The sequence below is a fragment of the Dipodomys ordii genome, unplaced genomic scaffold, assembly GCF_000151885.1.
Source record: "Dipodomys ordii isolate 6190 unplaced genomic scaffold, Dord_2.0 Scaffold20, whole genome shotgun sequence".
Lineage (NCBI taxonomy): Eukaryota > Metazoa > Chordata > Mammalia > Rodentia > Heteromyidae > Dipodomys > Dipodomys ordii.
In genome coordinates this window covers 10,453,659-10,480,364 of record NW_012267236.1, presented here as the reverse complement: position 1 = coordinate 10,480,364, position 26,706 = coordinate 10,453,659, and the positions used below count along the sequence as shown (strand labels likewise).

Here is a 26,706-nt window from a genome sequence, read left to right as displayed (position 1 = left end):
CCTTGCATGCCTGAGGCCCTGGGTTCGATTCCTCAGCACCACATAAGCAAAAAGAAAAAAGCCGGAAGTGGCGCTGTGGCTCAAGTGGTAGGGCACTAGCCTTGAGCTGAAGAGCTGAGGGATAGTGCTCAGGCCGAGTGCAGGCCCCACAACTGGACCAAAAAAAAAGAAATGTACTCATTACCTTGCTCATGTAATTGTAACCCCTCTGTACGGTATTTTCACAATAAAAAAAAAACTTATTAATAAAAAAAATAAAAAAACAGAACTGGGATCAAGGCTTAAGTAGTAGAGAATTTGCCTAGTATGTATGAGGATCTAAGTTCAACCCTTAGTACCACAAAGAAAGAAAAAGAATATTGAAAATTTAAATATAGTACTATAGTACATAAAAATTTAAGTATAGGACGTTGAAAACTATGAATCTGAAATGAATATAATAAAAGATTTTAAAGCAGAAACACACATCTGTTGTTTTTCTCGGCTAGAAATCACATTTCTAATCATATCTCTACATTTAAACCAGAGCTACTCATCCTGTGGGCTAAGTTATCAGTGGAAACATGAACATCCACACCTCCTGTAAACACACAGAAATACTTACTCTTCCCGCTTTACTTCACTTCCAGGAAGGATCTTAACGTAAGATTTTGGAAACCATCCTCTCCCTCCATGCACTTCTCCAAACCACCAATTTTCTTGCTGCTCCAAGACGGTAATAATGTCATGTTTTGAGAAGTTCAAATGGTTCTCTTTCTTTGCAGTCCAGGAACAGAGAGCCTGTGCTTTCAGGTTTTCTACAGCCTGTCCCTATAAATAAGCAGCCACCGAAATTGAAAAACAAAGTATAATACTCATGAGTTCTATTTACTAACACATAATATACAAGTTCAAACAGTAGACCATTTTGTGTGGTGGTGATTTAACCTACTAATCTAATTGACTTAAAATTCTATATGCCCACAACCATGAAAGTAGCCTTCTTGATCACTTATACTCTAAGGAATTTACATCATCACTGGTACAGAGGTGAATAGTGAACACGCTATGAAGTATTCATAGGTCCACCAAAGGTACACCATACAAGAAAGAAATGAGTTACTTTTCTCTCCTCCAGCTTCTAATACTATTCATCCAACTGCACTTGATTCAGATACCTGACTTGCAACAGATGTGGTTAAGCACAGTCTCACTCAGCCTTTAGTCTCTTATTTTTGTTCTCTTGATGAAGCTAAACTCTTCACTTAAACTGTAAATAGTATTACACTCTCATTTCTAGAAATGTTTTGTACCATTAAGTCCTTTTTTTTTTTTTTGTCAGTCATGGGGCTTGAACTCTGGCCCTGGGAACTGTTCCCGAGCAATTCAGCTCAAGGCAAGCAAGTGCTCTACTGTGTGAGCCGTAACGCCACTTCTGGTTTTCTGGTGGTGAATTGGAGATGAGTCTCATGGACTTTCCTGCTCAGGCTGGTTTTGAACCGAACCCGCGATCTTCCTATCTCAGCCTTCTGAGTAGCTAGAATTACAGGTATGAGCTATTGGCACTTGGCTTTATGCCAATACACGTGTGTGTGTGTGTGTGTGTGTGTGTGTATCTTGGGCTTGAACTCAAGGGTTGGGTGCTTTCCGTGTGTGTGTCTTGGGCTTGAACTCACGGGTTGGGTGCTTTCCCTGAGCTCCGTCTGTCTTGGGCTTGAACTCAAGGGTTGCGTGCGTGCGTGCGTGCGTGTGTGTGTGTGTGTGTCTTGGGCTTGAACTCAAGGGTTGGGTGCTTTCCCTGAGCTCTTTTGCTTGACGCATGCATTTTGCCATTGAGCCATAGCTCTGCTTCTGGCTTTTTTTGTGGTTAATCGGAGCTGAAAGTCTCAAGGTCTTTCCTTCTAGGCTAACTTCAAACTGTGATCCTCAGATCTCAACCTCCTGAGTAGCTAGCATTATAGGCATGAGCTACCAGCACTTGGCTTTTGCAATTTCTTTTTTCTTTTTTTTTTTGGTCAGTCGTGAGGCCTGAACTCTGGGCCTGGGCACTGTCCCTCAGCTCTTCAGCTCAAGGTTAGTGCTCTACCACTTGAGCAACAGCACCACTTCTGGCTTTTTCTGCTTTTGTAGTGCTGAGAAATCAAATCCAGAGCCTCATGTATCCTGCAATTTCTTTTTAATAATATGAATGTAGCAGTATTTACAATGGGTATCCTAAATTAGAGGTGCATATACATAACAAAGTACCATGTCTTCAATGACTTAAAGGGAAAAAATTAAAAACCAAGTTCAAATCTCTTATCTTCCACTTGACACTGAGAATGAATTGAGAATCTAATATTAATCATTCTTCAACTTGATATCCTATGTAAAAAATACACACACACAAAACCAGCAACCAGAAATTGGATGCTACAATCTCATGTTAAATAAGTAAATGAAGCCTTTATATGAAATCTTCATTCAAGTCACATAAATCAGGAACAAACTCAAAGAATAAAGCAAACAAAAATTAGAGACAACCTACCTGTCCATGAATAGGTGATACAGATCCAGGGGACACAGTACGAGTAAAAGCTGATTTTTTCTGCCATGATGTATTAACAGTTAGGTTTGCAAAAGATACATTTTGATAATCAGCTGCAGATGCTGGTTGATTTGAAGAAAGCGGTCTGCAAATATAACACTGTAATTAAGTATACTTAATAATTAAAATGAAATAAAGTACTAATTATATATCCTAAAGTGGGAAAAATTCATAAACAAATGATTGTCCTATGATTTCATTTACTAAATTCCAATATTAAATTTAGAATCAAGGGTGCTCTTGGAAAAGTCCAGCTCATATTAATAATATGACAAAGGATCAGGCTGATCTAAGTATACACTAGCATTCATACACTGGCAGAGATATAAAAAGTCTGGTGTTAGCTTAGTACTTACTCAGAAGAAGTTGAGGTAGTAGTAGATAAAGATACTGTAGGAGGAAGTAAGGCCTTCTTAGGAGACAGAGCTTTTTCATTTGTTGGCATTTTTTCTACATAGTTGCATGGAAACCAACCAAAATTTCCTTGAAAACTACCATAAAACCAACCAGGTTCTCCTACAGTTTTTTCATCAACCTATGGAAAAAGGAAGGTTAACAATGCTTCAAATTGATGCACTTACAATGGAAAGAGAAGTAGACCAATATATTTTATTTTTGGCTTTAGAATTCAGTCCATTTAACTAAATAGCTAAGGTGTTTCCTACAAATTATTAGGTTGCTATTTCTAGTTACTAAAAAATTGTCTTTTGTTGTTGTTGTTGTTATTGTTTCATGGGACTTGAACTCAGGGCCTAGGTGCTATCCCTGAGCTCTTTTACTCAAGGCTAGCACTCTACCACTTTGAGCCACAGTTCCACTTCTGGTTTTTGAGTGGTTTGAAATAAGAGTCTGGCAGGAACTTTTCTGCCTGAGCTGGCTTGAACTGTGATTCTCAGATCTCAGCCTCCTGAGTAGTTTAGGATTATAGGCATGAGCTTCTGGCAGTTGGCAACAAATTATCTTTTTAAATTTAAATTTTTTTTTTTTGGGTCCGGTCGTGGGGACTGAACTCTGGGCCTGGGCGCGGTCCCTCAGCTCTTCAGCTCAAGGCTAGTGCTCTACCACTTGAGCCACAGCACCACTTCCGGCTTTTTTCTTTTTGCTTATGTGGTGCTGAGGATTCGAACCCAGGGCCTCAGGCATGCAAGGCAAGCACTCTACCACTGAGTCACCTTCCCAGTCCCTTAAATTTAAATTTTATCTGATGTACGGAAACAGTTTATAAAGACAAACAGCATCACACATAATATTTCTTCCTCTTATTTCACTCCTATCTTGGCAAAAACTACATTGTTAGTGTCTTATTTTTTTGCCAGTCCTAGGGGACTATACTCAGGGCCTGGCACTGTTCCTGAGATTCTTTTGCTTAAAGCTGGCATTCTACCACTTGAGTCACAGTACCACTTTGGCCTTTTCTGTTTATGTAGTACTGAGGAATCGAACCCAGGACCTCATGAAGGCTAGGCAAGCATTCTACCACTGAGCTACATTTCCAGCCAATAGTATCTTCTGTACTATCTTCTGTACTTCTAACTGCCATTTATAGTGTTGTTTCTTAGATTTTTTTTCAGTTTAGACTATTGGCTTTGGATTGTAGGAAAGAAAGATTCATCTATTACTAAATCTCTTGTTTTACCAATATTGCTATATCAAAAGTTTTTGTTAACGTATATTTAGTGTTTAGGTTATTAGAGATATATAAATATTTTCCATCTGAGCTATGTAGTATTCTGCTCACTACATTTGCTTCCATTTTTATTTTCCTATAATAATTGTTTTCTTTCTGTTTAGTTTTTTTGTTTTTTTTTGTCAGTCGTGGGGCTTGAACTTTGGGCTCTTCAGCTCAAGGCAAGCGCTCTACCACTTGGGTCACAGCGTCACTTTTGGTTTTCTGGTGGTTAATTGGAGATAAGAGTCTCATGGACTTTCCTGCCCACACTGGCTTTGAACTGCAATCCTCATATCTCAGCCCCGAGTAACTAGGATTACAGGTGTGAGGCACCGGCACCCAGCTAGTTTTTTTGTGCTTTTATTACAGAATTTTCTTGAACTATCTAACAGAGCTAGAAACTTCTAAATGCTACTTTTAACTTGTAAAGCATCAGGTGATTTACTAATTGCATCTTTTTCTAAACATTTCCTTTTTGGAGTACGTAAGCCTCTACTAACCTCAGTGTCTCTTGCTCTTCTTCCTAGTTTTTGTTCCTTAATTGCTGATGGTGCCTCAAGGTTTCACTGGTGGCTTTCTTGCCTCATGCTATGTACACTTCCTGAATAAGCCTACTTGCTCCTACCATTTGATGAGTCCTGTACGCAATAATGAATCCTGAAACTCTCTGGGAAGAAACTTACTCTTTCTATCTTCTTTTTTTGCCAGTCCTAGGGCTTGAACTCAGGGCTTGCATGCTGCCCTGAGCTCCTTTTGCTCAGGGCTAGCACTCTACCACTTGAGCCATAGCACCACTTCCAGCCTTTTCTGTTTATGTGGTAGTGAGGAATTAAACCCATGGCTTCATGGATGCCAGGCAAGCACTCTACCAGTAAGCCACATTCCCAGCCCAGAAACCCACTCTTAAACCTGCAACTCCTGCAATGTATCTAAAACTGAATTTTCTACGAAAACCTCTAACTCAAGTCCAATACAACTTTTTCTTTTATCCAATCCTTCTTAATACCTTCTACTATTCTTACCATCAATGACTTAATCATCTAAAGAAAAATATCTTGCCAGGCTCATGCCTGTAATCCTAGCTACTCAGGAGATCTGAGGATCACAGTTCAAAGCCAGCCCCAGCAGGAAAGTCCTTGAGACTCTCATCTCCAATTAACCACCAGAACACTGGAAGTGACTTGAGCTATGGCTCAAGTGGTAGACCACTCGGCTTGAGCTGAAGAGCTCAGGGACAGTGCCCAGGCCCAGAGTTCAAGCCACATATCCGCCAACAAAAAAACTCTATTATGCTTTTATAGTCAGAGTCAGCAGTCAAATTGAGTTCAGGCCCTAGGACTGGAAAAAAAAGAAAAAGAAAAGAAAAAGAGTAGGTTTCTTCCCAAAGAGTTTCACAGTCAAACTGCTGACTTTGTCACTAAAAACTGCTTTCAATTTTCCTCAATTTCATTTTTTGCAGGCTGTTTCAATTCATATCTAAGATTACTGCAATTTTTGCTCACTCTCAAGATTCTATTAACACCCCTAAGCCAGGCCAGAGTTATACTAGCATAATCAGTATCACCATATTCTATTATTGCTGTACTTACACCTGTTCCACCTGTCTGTCTTTTTATTGGTTCTATCTAGCACACTAAATATCTGCTTATTTCAATGAACAAATAAATCAACTGTGTCTCCTTGCCACATTTTCCATATCTGTCTAAAACACAGATCTGACAGTGGCATATCATGTAATACATTAAGATTTTTAATAACAGCCTACTGAGGTATAAATAACCTAAATTTTCATGTTGGAGATGGCAAGTCTTGTGAAAAATCACCATAACCACAATGAAGAACATAACCATCACTCCTCATCTTCACCAGTTTCTTCTCGTTCCATTTTAAACCTTCCTCTGGTTTCTCACCACATTTCCTGGCCTACTTTATGTCACTTGAGATTAGTTTGCATTTTCTAGAATTTCATGTATATAAAATCCTGTAATATGCATCATTTTTGTCTGCTTTTTCACTCAACATCGTTCATTTGAGATACATATATGTGTAGTGAGGATGAATTATTTTTCATTGCTGAGCTATTATTATTATTATATTATTATTATTTTGTCAGTTGTGGGTCTTGAACTCTGGGCCTGGCGCTGTCCCTGAGCTCTTCAGCTCAAGGTGAGTGCTCTACTATTAGAGTCACTTTTGGTTTTCTGGTGGTTAATTGGAGATACGAGTCTCATGGACTTTCTTGCCTGGGCTGGCTTTAAACTTTTTTTTTTTTTGGGTCTGGTCGTGGGGCCTGAACTCTGGGCCTGGGCGCTGTCCCTCAGCTCTTCAGCTCAAGGCTAGCACTCTACTATTTGAGCCATAGCGCCACTTCCGGCTTTTTTTCTTTTTGCTTATGTGGTGCTGAGGAATCGAACCCAGGGCCTCAGGCATGCAAGGCAAGAGCTCTACCACTGAGCCACCTTCCCAGCCCTGGCTTTAAACTTTTATCCTCAGATCTCAGCCTCCTGAGTAGCTAGGTGTGAGCCACCAGTGGCTGGCTTGTTTGTGTTTTTTATTTTAACTGTATATATATAATATATATATATATATATATATATACACATACATGTATATATATAAATATATATAATTTTTTGGTCTATTCTTTTTTAGTACTGGGGATTGAACCCAGGACGTTGTACTTGCAAAGCAAGTACTTGCCGCTGAGCTACATCCCAGCCCCTGAGTAATTATTTTGTATGAGTACTGTACAATTTGCTCATCCTTTCACCTGTTGATGGACATTTCAGTTGTCTCCAGTTTTTAGCTATTACAAATAAAGCTTCTATAAACAACAACATCGACAAAATGAATAAAAGCTGTTATGAACATCTGTCTTCACAGACATATGCTTTCTTAGCTAAATATCTCTAAGAGTGGAATGGCTAGATCACACTATAGTTGTATGTTTAATTATGTTATTTATTAATTTATTTATTTTTGTCAGCTGTGGGGCTAGAACTCAGGACTTGGGCATTGTCCTTAAGCTCTTTTGCTCAAGGATAGTGCTCTACCACTTTGAGCCACAGCGCCACTTCCTGTTTTCTGGATGGATTTGAGCCGTGATCCTAAGATCTCAGTCTCCTGAGTAGCTAGGATTACAGGTATGAGCCACTGGTGCCCGGCAATGTTTTTGTTTTTAATAATGACTTATTGAGTTATAATTTACATATCATAGAGACTAAAATCCCAATCTGTAGATTCTAAAGCTTGTTCTTATTCTGACTTGACTAACATGATTTCCTGTGTTTTCTCTATTTTATCAATTTTATATGGATTGTGAGCGTATAAAAAAATCCTTTGTTCCAGGAGCATATCCAGTTAGGGATGCAGAACCTAATTCCTTCAACTTTTTTAACAGTTGCCTTAAAATAACCAACCCCACAAAATGTTATTATTTATCTATTTGTTTGATTTTGTGCATGTGTGTGCCAGTCCTGGGACTTGAACTCAGGGTCTGGACACTGCCTTCGAGTTTTTGTCTCAAAGTGAGCACTCTACCACTTGAGCTCCACTTCCAGCATTTTGGTGGTTAACTGGAGATAAAAGTCTCACTGACTTTCCTGCTTACACTGGTTTTGAGCCACACTCCTCAGATCTTAGCTTTCTGAGTAGCTAGGATTACAGGCATGAGTCACTGGTGTATAGATTTTAGTTACTTGTTTTAAAATATATTTTAAAAGTTTCTAAGCCTTTGCTTAGAGAAACAGGCCAGGCTGGGCACTGGCAGCTCATGCCTATAATCCTAGCTACTCAGGAGGCTGAGATCTAAGGATCACGGTTCAAAGCCAGCCCGAGAAGGAAAGTCTGTGAGACTTTTATCTCTAATAAACCACTCAGAAAACCGGAAATGGCACTGTGGCTCAAGTGGTAGAATGCTCGACTTGAGCTGAGGAGCTGAGGAACAGCACCCAGGCCCAGAGTTCAAGCCTCACGACTGACAAAAGAAAGAAAGAAACAGAGAAACAGGCCAAATCTTTCTGTTTCATAGTACCTTTTCAAAAAACTTCAAATCAGTGTGTGTTTTTATTTGCTTATTTTAACTATTTTTCTAAAGGAGGATTAATAAGTCATTTGCTATAGTTTAATCTAAGTCATTAGTATTACACCTACACTATTACTAACAAAGATATCCAGGATCAAGCAAGACCTGTACTTGATGTATGTCTTCAAGACTTGATAAGTCTAGTTTTTGTACTAACTGCATGTGACTTGTCATTCGTCATTCACATTTTCTTGAACCTACATTAAACAAACATGCTTATTATGATAATTTAAAACAATTATTATAAATAATTAAGTCCCTTTATTATCTTTTTTATCTTAAGGTTAGCAAACGTACCTCTTTCCAAAGAGTCTATGTCACTTAATCAGGGTTTTTAGATTATGAGCTACTCCATCTTTGCTCCACTTTGCCAGTTTCTTAAGTCTCTGGCCAGTCCCTACTTCTAATATGTTCTTTCCATGAAATAAAAATTAAAATGATTTTCTTTTACAATACAAAGCAATATGCAGAGAGGAAAGAATACTTGCATCCCAATCTGCCAGTGAGATGCTGGCTATCATAATCCGTGTGATTTTCAGTATTGTTCCTTAGAATGTGGTAGGAATAATAACTGTCTTCGGCAGCTCTGAGATACATTGCAAGGGTCAAAATGAGATGTTAAAAAATATAAGTGTAAAACTATAATCATTATTATAATATAACACAATGTGTTACATTCAGCTTCCTCATAAAGGAAAAAAAGCCATAATTTCTTACCTGAATTATATCCCCAGAATTAAAACTCATCTCATCATGGCTCCTTGCTTCAAAGGGGTATAATGCTCTATAATTCACCAAAACATTAGATGTCTCACCTAAGGAGAACATAAATATTATAATTTCTTCTTCTGTTTTATATATCTGTGCTATGGCTTAATATAAAGCTCTTAAAATCAAAAGGAGTAGAGTGCTTGCCTTGAGGGGAAAAAAACAAAGAGAATTGTGAGGTCTTGAATTCAAGTATCAGTACCAGTATGAGTGTATGTGCTCTCTCTCTCTCTCATACACACACACATAATATGAATGATAAAAACTGAGCATCAAATAGTAGAATGAATCTGATACAGACTCATTAGGATTTAAATAGATTGACTAGTCATATAATTAATATAAAGAAAAGAAGGTTTTGTTTTTTTTTTTTGCTAGTCCTGGGGCTTGAACTCAGATCCTGGGCACTGTCCCTGAGCTTCTTTTGCTCAAGGCTAGCACTCTACCACTTGAGCCACAACGCTACTTCCTGCTTTTTTTGTTTACATGGTACCGAGGAATTGAACCCATGGCTTCATTCATGCTAGGCAAGCACTCTACCACTAAGCCAAGCATGTACATGGATCTAAGGGATAGGGAAGGAGTGGAAGCCAAATGGAGTTGGACAAAGAAGAAGAAGACTAAGTGCAAAGAGATGTGACTTGATTTGTGAAGGTCAGAATATAACAGAAAAAAATAGCACCATCATGTAGGTCACAAATGAAAAGATCAGTAAGTAAATAGGATTAGTTCTAAGGAACAAATAGTGTTCACAAATTTATTAAATGATAAAATTTAAAATATTTTACTTTGTTTTTGGATAAATGCTTTTACTTGTAAAAAATCTGAACACACTATCATTATAGTGAATACACTATATTATTATCAACAGAGTATATTATTAAAGTATTTTAGAAATGGACTGAGGCCTACATAAAGGTACATCTTCTGAGAATATTTCAATGTGCAAAGACTTGAAAACTATGTCACGGTCTTTTTGTTAAGTCAGTTATAAGTCTTCTTCTGCTGTATTAAGATTTCTTTTCCAACTTGAAATACTTTTTTCAAATTCTAAGATCTTTCTATTTCTTCTTCTTTTCTTTTTTTAATCTCCTATCAGATCTCTTTACTTATTGTTTTTGTTATGCTGCCTTAAAAAAAAACCCATCCTTACTTGCTTTCTCTTCAACTTTTTGTTCCTCTTCTTGAAGTTTTTCTTGGGTTTTTTCTTCCTGAAGTCGCTTTTGCTTTTCTTCTTCCTCTTTTCTAAGATTTTCTCGCCATAAGTTTTCTTTTCCTTGCTTAGCTTTCCTTTAAATAAAAGAACAAGACTTTGTATAATGTTCTAAAAATTGTTTATATATAGAATGAAAAAAATAATAGAAAATCTGGCTCCTATTAGCCAGAAAACTAGCAAAGAGTATTAGTTGGGGACAGGGAGAGAAACAGCAGTGTTCATGAGTGAAGGGAACATCAGTCAATCAAGAGGAGCCTTGGATTATAAGTGATCTACAAAGTATGACACCTCCAGTCAGCCATCTCCACTTCCAGGAAAAGAGAGTTAAGTGGATGCGAAAAGTTCAGCAAGTAAATCTAAAACTCCTTCCCTTTCACACTCTTTATGAAGACTCCCTCCAGCTTTTATTCCTTTTCTCATACCTCATTCCTGTTTAGGAGATTAATTCACAACTGTGAAATGGGAAATGCTTTGGGAAAGGCTAGTTAGCTTTTATATTATCATCTCAAAAGGCCTGTGCATTTGCTTTGATAATAGAGCATTTCTACTTTGTAGGTCATTGTTAAGGTTTGAAGTTGAATACATGGTCCCCAGCTGGTGGCACCAGTTTGAAATATGATGGAAAACTTTTGGAAGTAGGGCCTACCTGGAGAACATAGAGGACCTTTAAAAGTTATACTGGGTCCCTAGTCTCCTACTCCCTACTTCTAGTCACAAGGACAGATAAACAGCTCTCCTCCACCACACACTCCTACAGCCATCAAATTCGGCCCAATCACACAGGACCCAGGAACCGTGGATTGAATCCCCTAAAATCATGAGCCAAAAGAAATCTTTCCTTCTTTAAATTATTCTCTCAGGTATTTTAATTATAGTTATGCAAAAGTAGCTAATACATTCAAGCTTCTGTATATGATTTTATGACATACAACAATAAGATCTGTGATAAAACTTAAATTATTTTAGCTTGTAAGTATACACAGTATACTCCTCCCTTGCATGTATTTGTGTATATGTGTGCGTGCATGTGTGAGTTTGCGTGTCCTGAGGCTTGATCTTGGCCTGGGCATTGTCCCTGAGCTTTTCTGCTTAAGGCTAGCACTCTACCACTTGAGCCACAGCTTCACTTCTAGATTGTTTTCTGTTTTGGTTTGGTTTGGTTTTGGTAGGTTGTGTGGCTTGAACTCTGGGCCTGGACACTTTCCCTGAGCTCTTCAGCTCAAGGCAAACGCTCTACCACTTGAGTCAAAGCACCAATTCTGGTTTTCTGGTGGTTAACTGGAGATAAGAGTCTCATGGACTTTCCTGCCTGGGCTGGCTTTGAACCATGATCCTCAGATCTCAGCCTCCTGAGTAGCTAAGATTACAGGTGTGAGCCACCTGCGCCCGGCTACTTCTGAGTTTTTTAGAGTCAACTGGAAATATGAGTCTCATGAACTTTGCGTGTGCCTCAGATATCAGCCTCCTGAATTGCTAGGATTACATAGGCATTAGCTACTGTCACTCAGCTTCTTGCATGCATTTTTATGTCCTCACTCTGGGAATAGTGACCACAATACTCAATACTATAGGGGAAGTAGACTGTGGCTAGATACATCTTTGAGACTGAGGTAAATGTATACATCATTAAAGTGGTAACCTTGGCTTAATTATAAAGTTCTATCCTTAATTTCTCTGAAGGAATTTGGAAATCCTAGATAATGAAAAATATTGTAGACCTTAGTACTAAAATATTTTTTCTTTTTGGGGGGAGAGGCTGATACTGCAGCTTGAACTCAGGGTTTTATATGCTCACTTGGCTTGTGTGTTTGTATGTGTGTGTTTAGTGCATGCCAGCCTTGGGGCTTGAACTCAGGGCTTGGGCACTGTCCCCGAGAGATTCTAAAGCCACCATGCCACTTTTGGCTTTTTCCTAAGTAGTTTATTGGGAGGTAAGAGTCACATAGATTTTTCTGCCTGAGTTGGCTTCAAACCATGATCCTCAAATCTCACCATCCTGAGTAGTTAGGATTAGGTAAGATCAGCGCCCAACTCTCATTTGGCTTTTTCACTTAAGTATGTCAGTCTTCCACTTGAGCCTCACATCCACTACCACCTTTTTGGTACTAATTGGAAGTTAAAGCCTCATGGACCTTTCTGCCCAAGCTGGCTTTGAACCATGATCCTCAGATCAGCCTTCTGAGTAGCTAGGATTATAGGCATGAGCCACCATAATCTTTTAATTCATAAAATATAAACCAATATTAGTATTAGTTTATTTCCAAAATTTCCATATCCTCTATTATATCATAGGATGCTTCCTCTGGAAGCTTTAAGTTGTTCTTGAAGACAAGGCTTTTCTTGTAGTCCTAATGTAATTTTAACTAACAGTCACTTTTCTAGTTCCACTGTAACATTCTATAACACTCTCCCAAACATATGATAACTCTTCTGTCCTTTGTGTGATTTCCCATACAATTATACACAACCATGATTAGATTACACATTTTCAGATTATACAGTTACACATAAAGGGGCGAAGTAAAGACCACAGAGTTCATTAAATTCTGATAAAAATTCCAAAGCAAGAGATAGGGGGGTGAAAACTGGTCCAGTACCAGATGATGCCTCACAAGGGCAACAGAAGGCCAAGGAGGCTATATTGCTACATCTACAATGTGAAAAATCAGACTCTTACTAATAGCTTGGGAGAAAAAGGGAAGGAACCTGGGAAAATAGCCATGCAAATCAAGGTAAAATACTAACACTCAACTTTGAAATGTTAAGATCCTACATATCCTACATGTTACTTCTGTTCTCTTTGATTTCTTTCTCTCCACATGGTAAGAAAATATGCAAGCATGAATGATGAAAGTATGTATTACTAATGCAATCTGTTGGCTGAGAGGAACTGTGTGCCAGATGAAGAGCTATCAAGGTAACTGCTTATGTCAATAGAATGTCTGAACAGTGTCTACCTATGTAATCACTGTAGTTCCTTTGTGAAATGTTAATTAGCTTATTTAATACAATCCCCCATAAGGAATACAATAAAGCTTGCTTTTTCAGATGAAGAAACTGAGTTTCAGAGAGATAAAGTGCCTTAAACCAAGGTTATCAAGGTAGTAAGTGGTAGACAGAATTCTAATCCATGTCTGATTCCAAAGTCCGTATTTTTCAGTTAAGAGCCATAAAACTGGTCTCTGAAAACTTGGTTCCTAAGAGGAAGCTTTAAGTAGCAAAGTTTGGAAACTGATTAACATCTTAAAATAATCCTTTTATTTCCCTTAAGTTTTCATAGCGAAACCAAAGCAATGTGATTAGAATTCTAATAGCAATAAAGGATAAAAAAATATGAATTACATTACCTTGCAGCTTCATCTTCTAGTTTCTTTTTCTGTAATAGCTCTACTCTTTTCCTTTCAACTTCCTTCAACTTGTCATGTTTGATCTTATGAAGTTGTTCAAGAGCTAACTGTTGTGTATTATAGCTTTCTCTTAGCTCCTAAGGACAAAACAGAAATATGTCAATACTCAAATGATTTAAGTATTTTATTTAATAACTGTCATTTATATTGAAAGACAAAATCCTAAAATTAAAAATATCTAGATGAGTCGGGCACCGGTGGCTTATGACTACAATCATAGCTACTCAGGATGCTGAGATGTGAACATCACAGTTCAATGCCAGACAGGGCAAGAAAGGCCATGAGACTCTTTTCCAGTTAACCACCAGCTCTCTTTGAGCTGAAAAGCTCAGGAACAGGGCTCAGGCCCAGAGTTCAAGCCCCACAACTGACAAAAAATAAAATAAAGTAAAAAAGTATCTAGATGATAAAACAATCTTGAAAACAGTAAATATCTGAGCCATGTATTTACTAAACAAACATTTCTAAAGAACACAGAATCAATCTCTCTCTCTTTCTCTCTCTCATGGGGCTTCAATTCTGGGTTTGGGTGCTGTCCCTGCACTCTTCAGCTCAAGGTGAGTACTCTGTGCAAGGTGAGTTCTTTTACACTTGGGTCACAGCGCCGCTTCCGGTTTTCTAGTGGTTTATTGTAGATAAGAGTCTCACAGACTTTCCTGCCCAGGCTGGTTTTGAACCGTGATCCTCAAATCTCAGCCTCCTGAGTAGCTAGGATTACTGTGTGAGCCACAGGTACCTGGCTGGAACACAGAATCTTTAACAAACCATTTTTTTTCTGAAGTATCATTTTCAGTTAAAAAAACCTAACAATGTATTTAATAACATTTAAAGAGGAATTTTCTTGGTAATATTGGGATTTGACTTAGGGGTCTTGTGATTGTTAGGCAGGTGCTCTACTGCTGAGCCATACTTCCAGGCCCTCTTTGCACCAGTTTTTCTTGAGATAGGGTCTTATTGCCTCCCGGAAATCTTCTTCATGTGCCTGGGCTAAGATCAAACTAGGAAACAGGTAGCCGCTGTGCCCAGCTCTCTGTTCACAAACTTTTCTGCCCAGGCTGTCCTCAAAACTTGATTTTCCCAATCTTGGCCTCCCAAGTAGTTAGGATTACAGGAATGAGCCTGTAATATATGTAGTTTAACCAAGTTATCAGTAATTTATGTCCAATGAAATCCTAAAAATAACTCTTTTATGTATTTATTTTCAGTCATAGGGTTTGAACTCTGGGCCTGGGTGCTGTCCCTGAGCTCTTCAGCTCAAGGAGAGTACTCTACCACTTGAGCCACAGCACCACTTCCAGTTTTCTGGTGGTTTATTGTAAAAAAGAGTCTCACGGACTTTCCTGCCCGGGCTGGCTTTGAACCTCTATCCTTAGAACTCAGCCTCCTTAGTAGTTAGGACTACAGGCATGAGCCACCAGTGCCCAGCTTTGAAACATTAAACCATTTTTTCCAAAACTAAAAATGGAAAAGATAAATGTCTGCCTAAAACAATGACTTAAATTAAGTAAGAATAATGACAAGCACTCTAAAAAGGAATTGAAATATACTTATTGAACATAAAATTGTGTACAGTTCCCTAACCCAAGGGGATTCAATAAAAAGAGCTGCCTAATTCCCATATATTACCTTTGTCATCAATCTCAAAGTAGAGCTAGGTGCCTAAATGTAGGTTAAAGGTAAGTGCTCTAGCAGGAAACTTGTGATTATCCGTTTGTACTTCACTATTCACCTTCTTTTTTGTTGTGGGGGGGACCGGTTGTGGGGCCTGAACTCTAGGCCTGGGTACTGTCCCTCAGCTCTTCAGCTCAAGGCTAGCACTCTACCACTTGAGCCACAGCACCACTTCCAGCCTTTTCTACTTATGTGGTACTGAGGAATCGAACCTAGGGCCTCATGCATGCAAGGCAAGTGCTCTACCACTGAGCTACCTTCCCAGCCCCACTTTTCACCTTCTTTTTATTGAACTATTCTTGTGGGAAACTGATTCTCTACCGTTGTATGTGGTTTGAGCAGGGGAGGTATTTATTTACTCTTGAACAATCATAGTACGTTACTTCCTTGCTCAGCGTGATTGGTCTAAAAAATATGAACATTCCAAACTGGTTCAGAATTTTCTTGGGATTCAGATACACATAAACTTCACTGATGAACTCCAAACGTTCCCCCCAGTTCCCTAAAGCTTTTCCACAAAAGTCTCTGAACTTTCCGGGTGCTGGCGACACCTGCAGCGGACCTCCTCAGGAGGCTGGGATGGGAGGATCGCGGGTCCAGCCCAGGCAGGAACGTCCGTGAGACTGACCTCGAAGTACCAGCAAAAAGCTGGAAGTGGCTCAAGGGGTAGAGCGCTAGCCTTGAGCAAAAAATCTCAGGGACAGAGTCCAGGCCCTGAGTTCAAGCCCCAGGCTGGGCAAAACAGGAGAAAGAAACCTTTCTCAGGACTCATTAAACAGAGACAAAGTCAACCTAAAAGGCATCTTACTACCCTAAGTAATGGGAAGAAAGTACAGAAAACAGAAGTAAAGATCAGAGACAGAGGTGGAGAAGGAACACAAAAGGAAACTTTGCAGCTCAGTGCTCAACATTCTTCTGTCCATTCAGTAAATTGTTCTAGTATTCCTCCAATAACTACTATTTTGAACTGGATTACTTTCACTACAAATCTTATAGAATCTTGAAGGAAAAATACAGAAAAAAAAAAAAAACAAGTTTAAAAAAAAAAAAAAAAAGGGAGGCAAAAATGTGAGCTCCATAGCATTTGAGTAGAATGTTTAGTAAAAAGGAAAAAGAAAAGGGTTTGGTATCCAGAACCACACAACAGAAAACTCCAAACCAAGGCAAAAAACCCCTCCAAATCAAGGCAAACAATGTATGTGAAGGTTAACTCTTCTAGTATGGTTAAAATGGTACATTAGAGCTAAGTATAGTTTGGTGTCTGGAGACTGTCTAAACATATCTGAAGAAAACACTTGCAACTTGAACCAATATTATTACAATGCTGTGTTCATGGAAAATTTTACATAACTTCAGCTTCTACAGTCCTATTTTTGTTTCATTTTTTTTCTTTTTGGTCGGTAGTGGGGCTTGAACTCTGGGGTTGGGGGCTATCCCTCAGCTCTACAGCTCAAGGCGAGTGCTCTACCGCTTGAGCCACAGCGCCACTTCCGGTTTTCTAGTGGTTTAGTGGAGATAAGAGTCTCACAGACTTTCCTTGTCCGGGCTGGCTTTGAACCATGATCCTCAGATCTCAGCCTCCTGAGTAGCTAGGATTACAGGCGTGAGCCACCGGCGCCTGGCTTTGTTGCATTTTTCTATGGAAAAGCAAAAGAATATATTGACTATGATCCATGCAACAGGCTGCTTTGGTGTTAAGGAACATGGGTTTGGAATAAAACCACGGCAGTCCAAATCAGGCTCTGTCAATGGCTAGTTGTAATTATCTTAGAAAAATTTTTATAGTTTCTTAATCTGCACATGCCATACATAGTTGCTGTGAAAATAAAATGAACTAATACATATAAATTGATTGCAATAGTGCAGGCCATAAATTCTCAATAATATTAGCTGTTAGTGGATGAAGCCCAGTAAGAATATTAAGTTAAAAAGGGGTACAGGGCTGGGAAGGTGGCTCAGTGGTAGAGCGCTTGCCTTGCATGCCTGGGTTCAATTCCTCAGCACCACATAAGCAGAAAAAAAAAAAGCTGAAGTGGCGCTGTAGCTCAAGTGGTAGAGAGCTAGCCTTGAGCTGAAGTGCTGAGGGACAGCGCCCAGGCCCAGAGTTCAGGCCCCACGACTGGACCCCCCCCCAAAAAAAGGGTACAAAGAGCAATCAAATTAAAGTCTAATCTTAACATGGCTGTAAGCTTAGTCCCCTAATTGACCCCTGAAGACAGCACCCAAGTATTCCTTAACTAGTCTCAAGGAAGTGCCAGAATTAGTGAACTGCTCATTGTCCCATGCTCCCAAGGAGGTCTGTACACCCCTCTATCATAGTCAACCTTTCCAAACTGTATCTGACCTATCAGAGTAATTTTTTTCTGGTTATTTGGAAATAAAGTCTTTTGGACATTCTGCCATGCCTCCTGTTAACAGGACTGTCTTTTATCAAGATGTCCCAGGCATAGTACAGTGTAAATATTTAGTTAAGTGTTTATGGGAGGAATAAAATACATAAATAACAGTCTAGGCAAATTAAGATTTGAAACACACTAAACACTAAAGGCATATTCTTCTGGCAGAAGATAAATACATCCAGATGAAGCACAGACAGAGGAAGGAATAAGAATGAATGCAAAACTACACATCTTAATGAACATGGGCAGTATAAAGTAGTGACAAAAATGGCAGTTTAAAATATATAACACAAGCTGGAAATGTGGCTTATTGGTAGAGTGCTTGCTTAGCATGCATAAAGCCCTGGGTTCGAATCCTGTAAGCCTGTAAGACTCTTATCGCCAATTCATTACCCCCCCAAAAAGCTTAAAGTGGAGCTGTGGCTTACATAATAGAATGCTAACTTTAAGCACAAAAGCTCAGGGATAGCACTTAGCCCCAGAGTTCAAGTGCGATGACTGGCACCAAAAACCAAACAAAAACAAAACCGCAGACAACATAAATGTGAGAAGCATTTGATGATAATGGAATTAAAGAATCCTCAATAGATAAAATTTTAATTTACAGTATATGTAAATAGAAGTATGCAAATTGTATTCTTTAAAATACCCACAAAAAATGTAAAAGGTATATAACCAATAAGCTATAGAGGAAAAAGAACTCTGATCAAAAGGAGAAAAAAAGAATACAACATAGTAAACTGATAACAAAGAGAAAGATGTCAAAGTCCAAATTATATTAAACAGACCAACTACTCCAATTAAAATACAGACTGAATATTAAAGACACAATTTAAGTATAAAGATGTAAACAAGGTATAAGGTAGAAAAAGATATACCAATACTACTCAAAAGAAAGCTAATATAAACTAATGTCAGAAAAAGTTGTGTGTGTGTGTGTGTGTGTGTGTGTGTGTCTCTCTCTCTCTCTCTCTCTCTCTTTTCAAGACAGGGTTTCATTATGTAGTTCACCTCAAACTCACTAAGTAACTTAGGCTGGCCTTGAACTTGAGGTCCTTCTACATTAGCCTTCCTAAATGCTAGGATTAGAGTCTTAAATAATCATGCCAGGCAGAAAAATTAGCCTTTAAGACAGGAAGTATTTCTAGGAGAGCAGTGTAATGATAAAGGGGTTTGTCCACTGGGAAGCCACATGATATGTATACAATAAGAGATCCTCAAAATCTATAAGTAAAAAAAAAAACCTAGCAAAATTCAATAGACAAATCCATATTAAAATGGATCTCTATAACTGATGAGAGAAAGCAGACAAGAAAAATCAGCAAGTCTAATCGTCTTGACTTTATTCCAGAACAGCAGTTCTTATGTTGAGGCCCACAAGACCTTCCAAGATTCTTAATCTTTATTGTACAATTCAGAGGCTCATGTACTTGGACAGGAACAAAATTAATCTTTATTTTCACTAACTTTTATCTGAAGTACACCATTTCCTTCAATGTCAAATATAAATAGTAAATCACCTGTACTTGTAATGTTTTTTACCAATAGAAATCACGGATTTTAAAAATATTTTATATAACTTGATATATCATATATATGATATATATCCTCAAATGGTATGTCACTAGATCTTGCTATTTAATTAATCCTTTCCATTAAAAGAAGCACATATATAACATACTCCAATTGTTTTAAAATATTTCATAAAAGTATCCAATATATTTAATTTTATACATTTGAAATATTATTTTAAGGAGTCTACAGACTTTACCAAACTGCTGAAGAGTCCATAATATAAATGTGGTTAAGAAGTTTTGCTTTAGAAACCAGTATTTCTATCCCATGCCTTCCTACTATTGTACCTCATCTTAGAGAAAAGAAGTTCCAAAGGCAGACCTAAAACGAACCTTCTGAAGAAAAGGAATACTTCCTTCATTCCTTATGAGTTTGGGAAACATTTTCTCTAGTTCCTAAGTATGTAGTTCTTGTAAGATTTTATTTATAATCCAAAGGACTAATGATCCTCATCTCCAAATGAATTAGTCATATTATTACCTGCATATATCAGTCTCATTTTGTGAAGGGTTATTCTGAGCAAATCTATTATAGTTTCATTATATACCACAGTGAAACCCCTTGGTACAATTAATATACATTAAAAAGAAAAAAGTGAATGACATGAAAATAAAACAGGATGGGGGGCCCAGGTGGAGGAGGAATAACTAAGAAGGTGAATGAGGATGAATATGGTCAATGTAGTTTATTTGCATGCATGAAAATAGAACAATAAAACCTGCTGAAATTGTTTTAATAAGGGGGGGTGAAGTGGAGGAGAGAGGAATGAGGATGATCAGGATACAAGTAGAACTTGTACATCTTTCTTGTGTAACTAATGTATGCTAATAAAAATAAATAAGTATTAAGAGGATTATAAAAGAAAAAAAATCTCCCCTAGTCATCTGGAGGTGAATCTGTAAATAGTTTATCTCTAATCCTTGGAAGCACAGGATAAGACCTACCTAACACCCTTGAGGAAGCCACAGCTGTGGGGTTGACAGATTCTGCTTTGCCTTTACAGAAAAGTACTCCCTCAGTTATTACTCAAGTCCATAGTGATTTTCTAATTCACTAAAGGTATTTCAAAGCCAGGCACCGGTGGCTCACACCTGTAATCCTAGCTACTCAGGAGGCTGAGATCTGAGGATCGAAGTTCAAAGCCATCCCGGGCAGGAAAGTCCGTGAGACTCATCTCCAATAAACCACTAGAAAACCAGAAGTGGCGCTGTGGCTGAAGTGGTAGAGTGCTAGCCTGGAGCTGAAAAGCTGAGGGACAGTGCCCAGGCCCAGAGTTCAAGTCCCACACTGACCAAAAAAAAAAAAAAAAAGGTAAAGTATTTCTATTGTACATGAGAGTTCACACAAAGCACTTCTGTGTGTGCATATGTGTATATGCACACTATTTGATTTAATCATAACGTTCAAAAGAAGACAGCATATACTTTCAGCTTATAATATGAAAAAGCAATGGTAAATAGCTGCACAACTAGAGAGGTTAATGACAAGCAGTTATACAACTGACGAGTGGCACAGAATACTTTTCATTGCACTTCACTGCTAAAGATGGAATCATCTATAAATATTCTTAATGAAGAATAGCCTGTTCAATGTCTTAATTTTGAACTTACTGGCTTTGCTATTTATCTTAGTATGACTTGACTAAAAGAGTAAAAATTGTCACCAATTTTGTGTGTGTGTATTAGATAATCTAATAAAAGATAACTTCTTAAGAACTAATTTTAAATGTTTTACTACTACTGTTACCATAAGTAGCCTAAAGGAGTACTCATATCAGATACACTATTGTGCCATTGAACCACAACATTAGAACAAAGCTCCTGATCTCATTCAAGACCCTCAGGACCAATTCTATCTCACCTACTAATCAATCTAGCCTTTCACATCATTCTCTATCACCTAAATTCTTATCTCTGTTTATTTCTTGATCTGACCTAGTAATTCTTCACTCATCCTTTCCTTAAATTCCTCTACACTCCTAGAACCTCTTCTCACTCATCAGGAAACTACATATCCACATCTCTTCTCTGAATGTTAATTCTCTTATCTTCTTACCCTTTTGGTTGATCTGTAAGGTTTCTGCTTTTCTAGTTTTCTCTCAGTTTATCATTACATACTCATTTATATTAGGTAAGGGAACAATTACAGTATTTTCCCTGTTCTTCATTGCCATTTCCAAAGTATTATTTCCCCTCACAAGTACAATATGTTTTTCTGAGGCTTAAACTACCCAGCAATACTATTCTCCCCCATTTCATTGGTATTTATTAACCACTTAGGTCTCTTAGGTCCTGATCCTCATTTCTTCATCTTCACTATTCTTTAAGTCTGTGACATCTTCATAGATGATCAACAACAACAACAACAGCAACAAAAACTAACTAAAAAAGCCCTAAAGCTTTTCTTATATCTGGTACAGCTATTTTAAGTTTTATTTCTCACTGAGATTTCCATTCTGTTGGCCCTTCTCTTTATCATCATTTCTTCTCCTCGTATCCTTTCATGTCTAGTAAATACTAACTTCATTTTTATCATAGTTCTTATGTTAAATCTTTAACATCTTTGTTCCTTCTTCTTGGCCCATGTCTCCTAAAACTCTGAATCTATATAAACCCATCAATCTATTTCACCAACCTTTTTATGTGCTTATATCTGAACAGCTAAATATTATTGGGAAAGAAAATCATATAATTAGGCACACAGTCTTCAATTTAAACTCCTGACCTCTAACATCAAATAAGCACCCAACATTGCTCAAAATAGTTACTGGTTTCCTCTACCATGCATGCACCCCAACACCTGCAACATGCCTACTTCTCTCTCCTGAAACCACCTAATATTCCATCCATTCTTCTTTTTACGAGCTAAAAATCTTGTTTCATTAATTCATTCATCCCTGGTACTCCCTTATCTTTTCACCAGTAAAACTTCTTGTATCTGCACACCTCTTCTGTCTCAAGTAAGTTGTTCTATGTTCTAACCTAGCAGGAAGGTTCTTTCTGATAGTTCATTTACTTACAATTTTAAGACTTGCAGCAGTTGACTTCTTACTTGCTAAAGATTTAAGTGCATCCACCTTTCCCCAAGTTACAAGTATTCTTTTATTTTCCCCCATTTAATCCTTTAACCTATGCTCTGGGTTCTGCCTCTCCAAGAACTGTACTCTGTCAATGAACACCATTTTTTATATCCAATCTCCATCTCTTCTCTCTTTTCTCCTTTCCTTTTTACTTAGTTTTTGTCAAGATTTTCTTAAGCCCCACTCAAATTTTTTTTTCCTTCAAGCTCATGCTTTCTTCCCCCCTTCCTAAATCCCCATTCTTGATACACTGCTTACTACACAATTGAAGGTCACAAAAGGGCTTCAAAAGACCTCTTGTTGACTAAAGTTAATTGATATTTTTCAATACTATGATAACTGCTCACTGTACCACATTTTACTATCATGACTATAGAAGCCCTTTTTTCTTGCTTTTTGTGACAAGGTCAAGTCTCCTAACTACTCTGATAGTCATAATTCACACTCTTTTACTTTCCTACATTGCTTTTGATGGAAGAATCAATAAGCATGAAAGATTAGGAAGCAAAAGCAGAGGGAACAAAGTAAAATAAGAGAGAATAGTCTGCTGGCCTGCAGAAAACCAAATATTAACTGGAATAACCAGTAGAGTCCACAATTCATTATTGAAATTCATTTCACAGACATAAAATTTTGGGTTTAAGTTTTTGTGCATTTTGTATCAGAAGCTCTAAGACTACATAATCTGGCCAGTCATACTATAATCATAAAGGCTTATACATGGCAACTATGTTACTTCTATCTTTTTAATCTGCCTACTTTTGCTTAGGTAACAAATCAGAATATTCCTATCTTTACTATGGAATATGTATGCATCTGCCCATTTTAGTACTGAGTAGAATGTGTAATCAAAATCTACTAAACAAGTGGTTAATACAAAGCACCTTCCTAAAATATGAATACTTTAAATATGTGTGTTATACATGACAGTCCAAATGGTTTAACCAAATAATTTAAATATTTTTACCTGAAGTGCATACATATCTAAAAGTGAGCCCTGGTAAACAGATCTAATTAAAGCTTCCCCTGTATTATGGTTCAACTTTTCCTTATGGTAGAATTAGGATGCAGTCTGGTGCACATATGAATATGACATAGCTTTGTCTTAGATTTTAGAAAGTGTCACTTTAAGCAATGGTTTTTAGTGTTAGGGGTAAATGACTTAACTTCACATTGTTTCAGTTTTTCCTTGAAATGCATTTGTAATCATCCCATTGGTTAACCCAATTCTCAGGGATGATGTAAGGGAAACAAATGGGCTTATGAGAAAGGCAACCTTCCTGATTTCTAGCATTAGACTTAACAGGCAATTAGACAGCAGAAGAATATTAGAACAAGCAGAAGAAAAAAAAGGTCTTTATTATATTTGTTATTTCAAACAAAAATACTCAGATAAAGGCAAAGAATAGTCTAGTTAAAAAAAAAAGAAAATCATAAAGTAACTCAAAAAAGAAGCTAGACATTAGAAAATAACCTTAAGTAAGAGGAAGAGGTGGTTGAGACAGCTTAGCAGAGACAAAAGGCACTGAAGAACAGAGTCATCCATATTCCCACACTGTAAGATAAGGCAGATAAAAAGCCAGTTAAACTATGTACAAATAAAAAAATAATGTTAAGGAAGATAATTTGGCTGGCTTGTTTGATCATTGATAACAAATGATTTTGCTTACTTTAAATTGTTTCTCTACAGGAAATATACTTCTATAAGGTATATGATTAACATTATTCCCTTCAATGTCCTGTCTTTAACAGAAGCCATCCTAGTCCTTTCTTTATAATGTTCCTTATTTGTTCCTTACTAGTATAATGTTCATTACTAGTATTAATGTTATTCTAAGTAAGATGGAAGATTAAAAACATATGAAGAAACACTTTTCTTACAGAAATGCTATTTAACATCTTATGCTCTGAAATTGTATGTGCAGTTTACAAAAGTATAAGACTATTCTCAAATTTGAATTACTTGCCATTAACCTGGTTTTATTATATCCATTCATAGATTCTGCTTCAGTATACAACTAAGAATTGCACACAATGATAAGCATGTGGTATGCTTTAGACATCTGCTTTGTCAGTATAGCAAACAGTAAGACATGAACCTAACTTTTCAAGTAAAGAGTAGTGTCATATTCTGCTTTGGATTTCATTGATTATTGCATTCTTTCATAAAGGTAATTAGCATTGCATCGTAAGAGAAACAAAAAGTTATTTAGCATATTAAAAGAATTTCTACCACCAGAACTATTTAAATTTTTCCATATTTTATTACATTGCCTGAGATCATGTTGGCTGACATCAGTTTGATAATACTGATAAAGGAAGTGTTCTCAATCATATAAATTCCAATTAAAATAGAACTAATTCTCAAAAACTGTGAGAAAAAGTATGTTTAGTTATGTGACACAAGGTTGACAGTGTTTTACAAAACACTAAAAACAATCTTGAAATTCTAATAGAGTTGAATTTTAAGTTACAAGCCAAGAAAAGGTATAAAAAGTCAAATATATAACAATAGCTTTATTCAATCTATTTAATCAAAATAAGAGGCAGGAAAGTAGCTACTTAGAAATGAATATAATAGAAGATAAGTACCTTCAGCTGACTGTTAAATGAATCCATTTCTGAGAGTTTAGATGCAGTTTCTTTTTCAAGAGCATCTAGTTGTTCTTTAAGTCTTTGGCATAATTCTTCCTTTTCTGATGATTTTTCATGGAGTAAACTGATCCCTGAATCTGCAATACAAAATGTCAGAAGTTCCTATATCATTACCATCTGTCATTCTTGCCTGGTCAAATTAGTGTAACTAGAGAAAGGCAAAGGACATAACACACATATGTGGAAGAATAGAGGGGAAAAATTTAATAGCCCTTTTCCTTTCTAGATCATATCCTGAGAATATCGAAGGTAATGCTTTTTTAAGCACTGATTCTGCGCTCTAAAGAGTCAGAATTTGAAACAAAATCGTACATTAAATAAAGTGCTTCACCAATCTAGTCTTCAGGTTCTTCATCTCTTACAGTAGATATCATACGATCTATCTTACTAAATATGGTGATGAATATAAAGCCTTAGTATAAAGCCTAGCCCATAGTAAATATTCAATTAAGACCATGAGTTATTAAAATAGTATTACTAAGTGCTTTTCTTTTTTTGGTCAGCGTGGGGCCTAAACTCTGGGCCTGGGCACTCTCCCTCAGCTCTTAAGCTCAAGACAAGCACTCTACCATTTGAGCCACAATGCCACTTTTGGTTTTCTGGTGGTTAATTGGAGGTAAGAGTCTTTGGACTTTCCTCCCTGGGCTGGCTTTGAACTGTGATCCTCAGATCTCTGCCTCCTGAGTAGTTAGGATTACAGGCATGAGCCACCGATGCCTGGCAAAACATTTAATTTTAAAGAAGCTATTGTTGCTGGGTGCTGGCGGCACACACCTGTAATGCTAGCTACTCAGGAAGCTGAGATCTAGAGGACAGATTGTTGGAACAAGCTTAGGCAGATAAGTTCACCAGAGTTCATCTTCATTATAACTAGCTAAAAGTTGGACTGAGGTATGGCTCAGGCAAAAGAGTATTTCAATTCATACCTTGCTACAGGCATAAAAAATTACTGTCTATATTTAAGATATAGAACATGATGCTTTGATAGTGAAATTATTACTCTAGTGAAGCAAATTTATTCATTACCTCATATACTTACCTTTTCTTTTTGTGCAAAGAGCATCTAAAATCTTAGCAACTTTCAAGTGTACATCACTATGACGAACATTAAGTCTTCAGAACTTATTCATCTTTAACTCTAAGTACATACCTACTGACCAACATCTTCCCTAACTTTCTAACCTCTAGTAACCACCAACCTATTGTTTTCCAAGTTCAATTGTTTTTAGATTCCACATGTAAGATCACACAGTATTTATCTTCGGAGCAGTATGGCTTTTTATATTTTGTGGCTGTACTGGGGGTGGAACTCAGGGCTTCACACATGCAAGGAAAGGGCTCTCTAACTGAGCCTATAGCTCCAGCTCAGTATTATCATTTCATTTAATAGTATTAATTCTATTTCATGAATATATTTTTCCATTTATTTACCTTTTTCAATTGCTTTTATGAATCCTTTATTATTTTCAGAGTACAGATCTTTCATCTCTTTAGTTAAATTTATTTCTAGGTATTTTTTTAAGTTTCTTTTGTTGTCAAGGTGATATACAGGGGTTACAGTTACGTAAGGTAATAAGTACATTTTTTGTCAAACTTGTTACCTCTTCCCTCATTTTT

At 37.3% G+C, this 26,706-nt stretch overlaps 1 protein-coding gene across 1 annotated transcript in view; it reads right to left on the bottom strand.

The window, feature by feature from the left end:
- The window catches only part of Itsn2 (intersectin 2), a 104,032-nt gene that overhangs the window by 44,978 nt on the left and 32,348 nt on the right, over positions 1 to 26,706 (bottom strand). The window contains exons 15-21 of the mRNA XM_013013541.1: positions 25,027 to 25,166; positions 13,651 to 13,787; positions 10,241 to 10,377; positions 9,037 to 9,134; positions 2,923 to 3,101; positions 2,507 to 2,651; positions 605 to 810 (exon numbers count right to left, since the gene is read on the bottom strand). Of these exons, the coding sequence (XP_012868995.1) occupies positions 605 to 810; positions 2,507 to 2,651; positions 2,923 to 3,101; positions 9,037 to 9,134; positions 10,241 to 10,377; positions 13,651 to 13,787; positions 25,027 to 25,166 (1,042 nt within the window). The remainder of the gene's footprint in view (positions 1 to 604; positions 811 to 2,506; positions 2,652 to 2,922; positions 3,102 to 9,036; positions 9,135 to 10,240; positions 10,378 to 13,650; positions 13,788 to 25,026; positions 25,167 to 26,706) is intronic.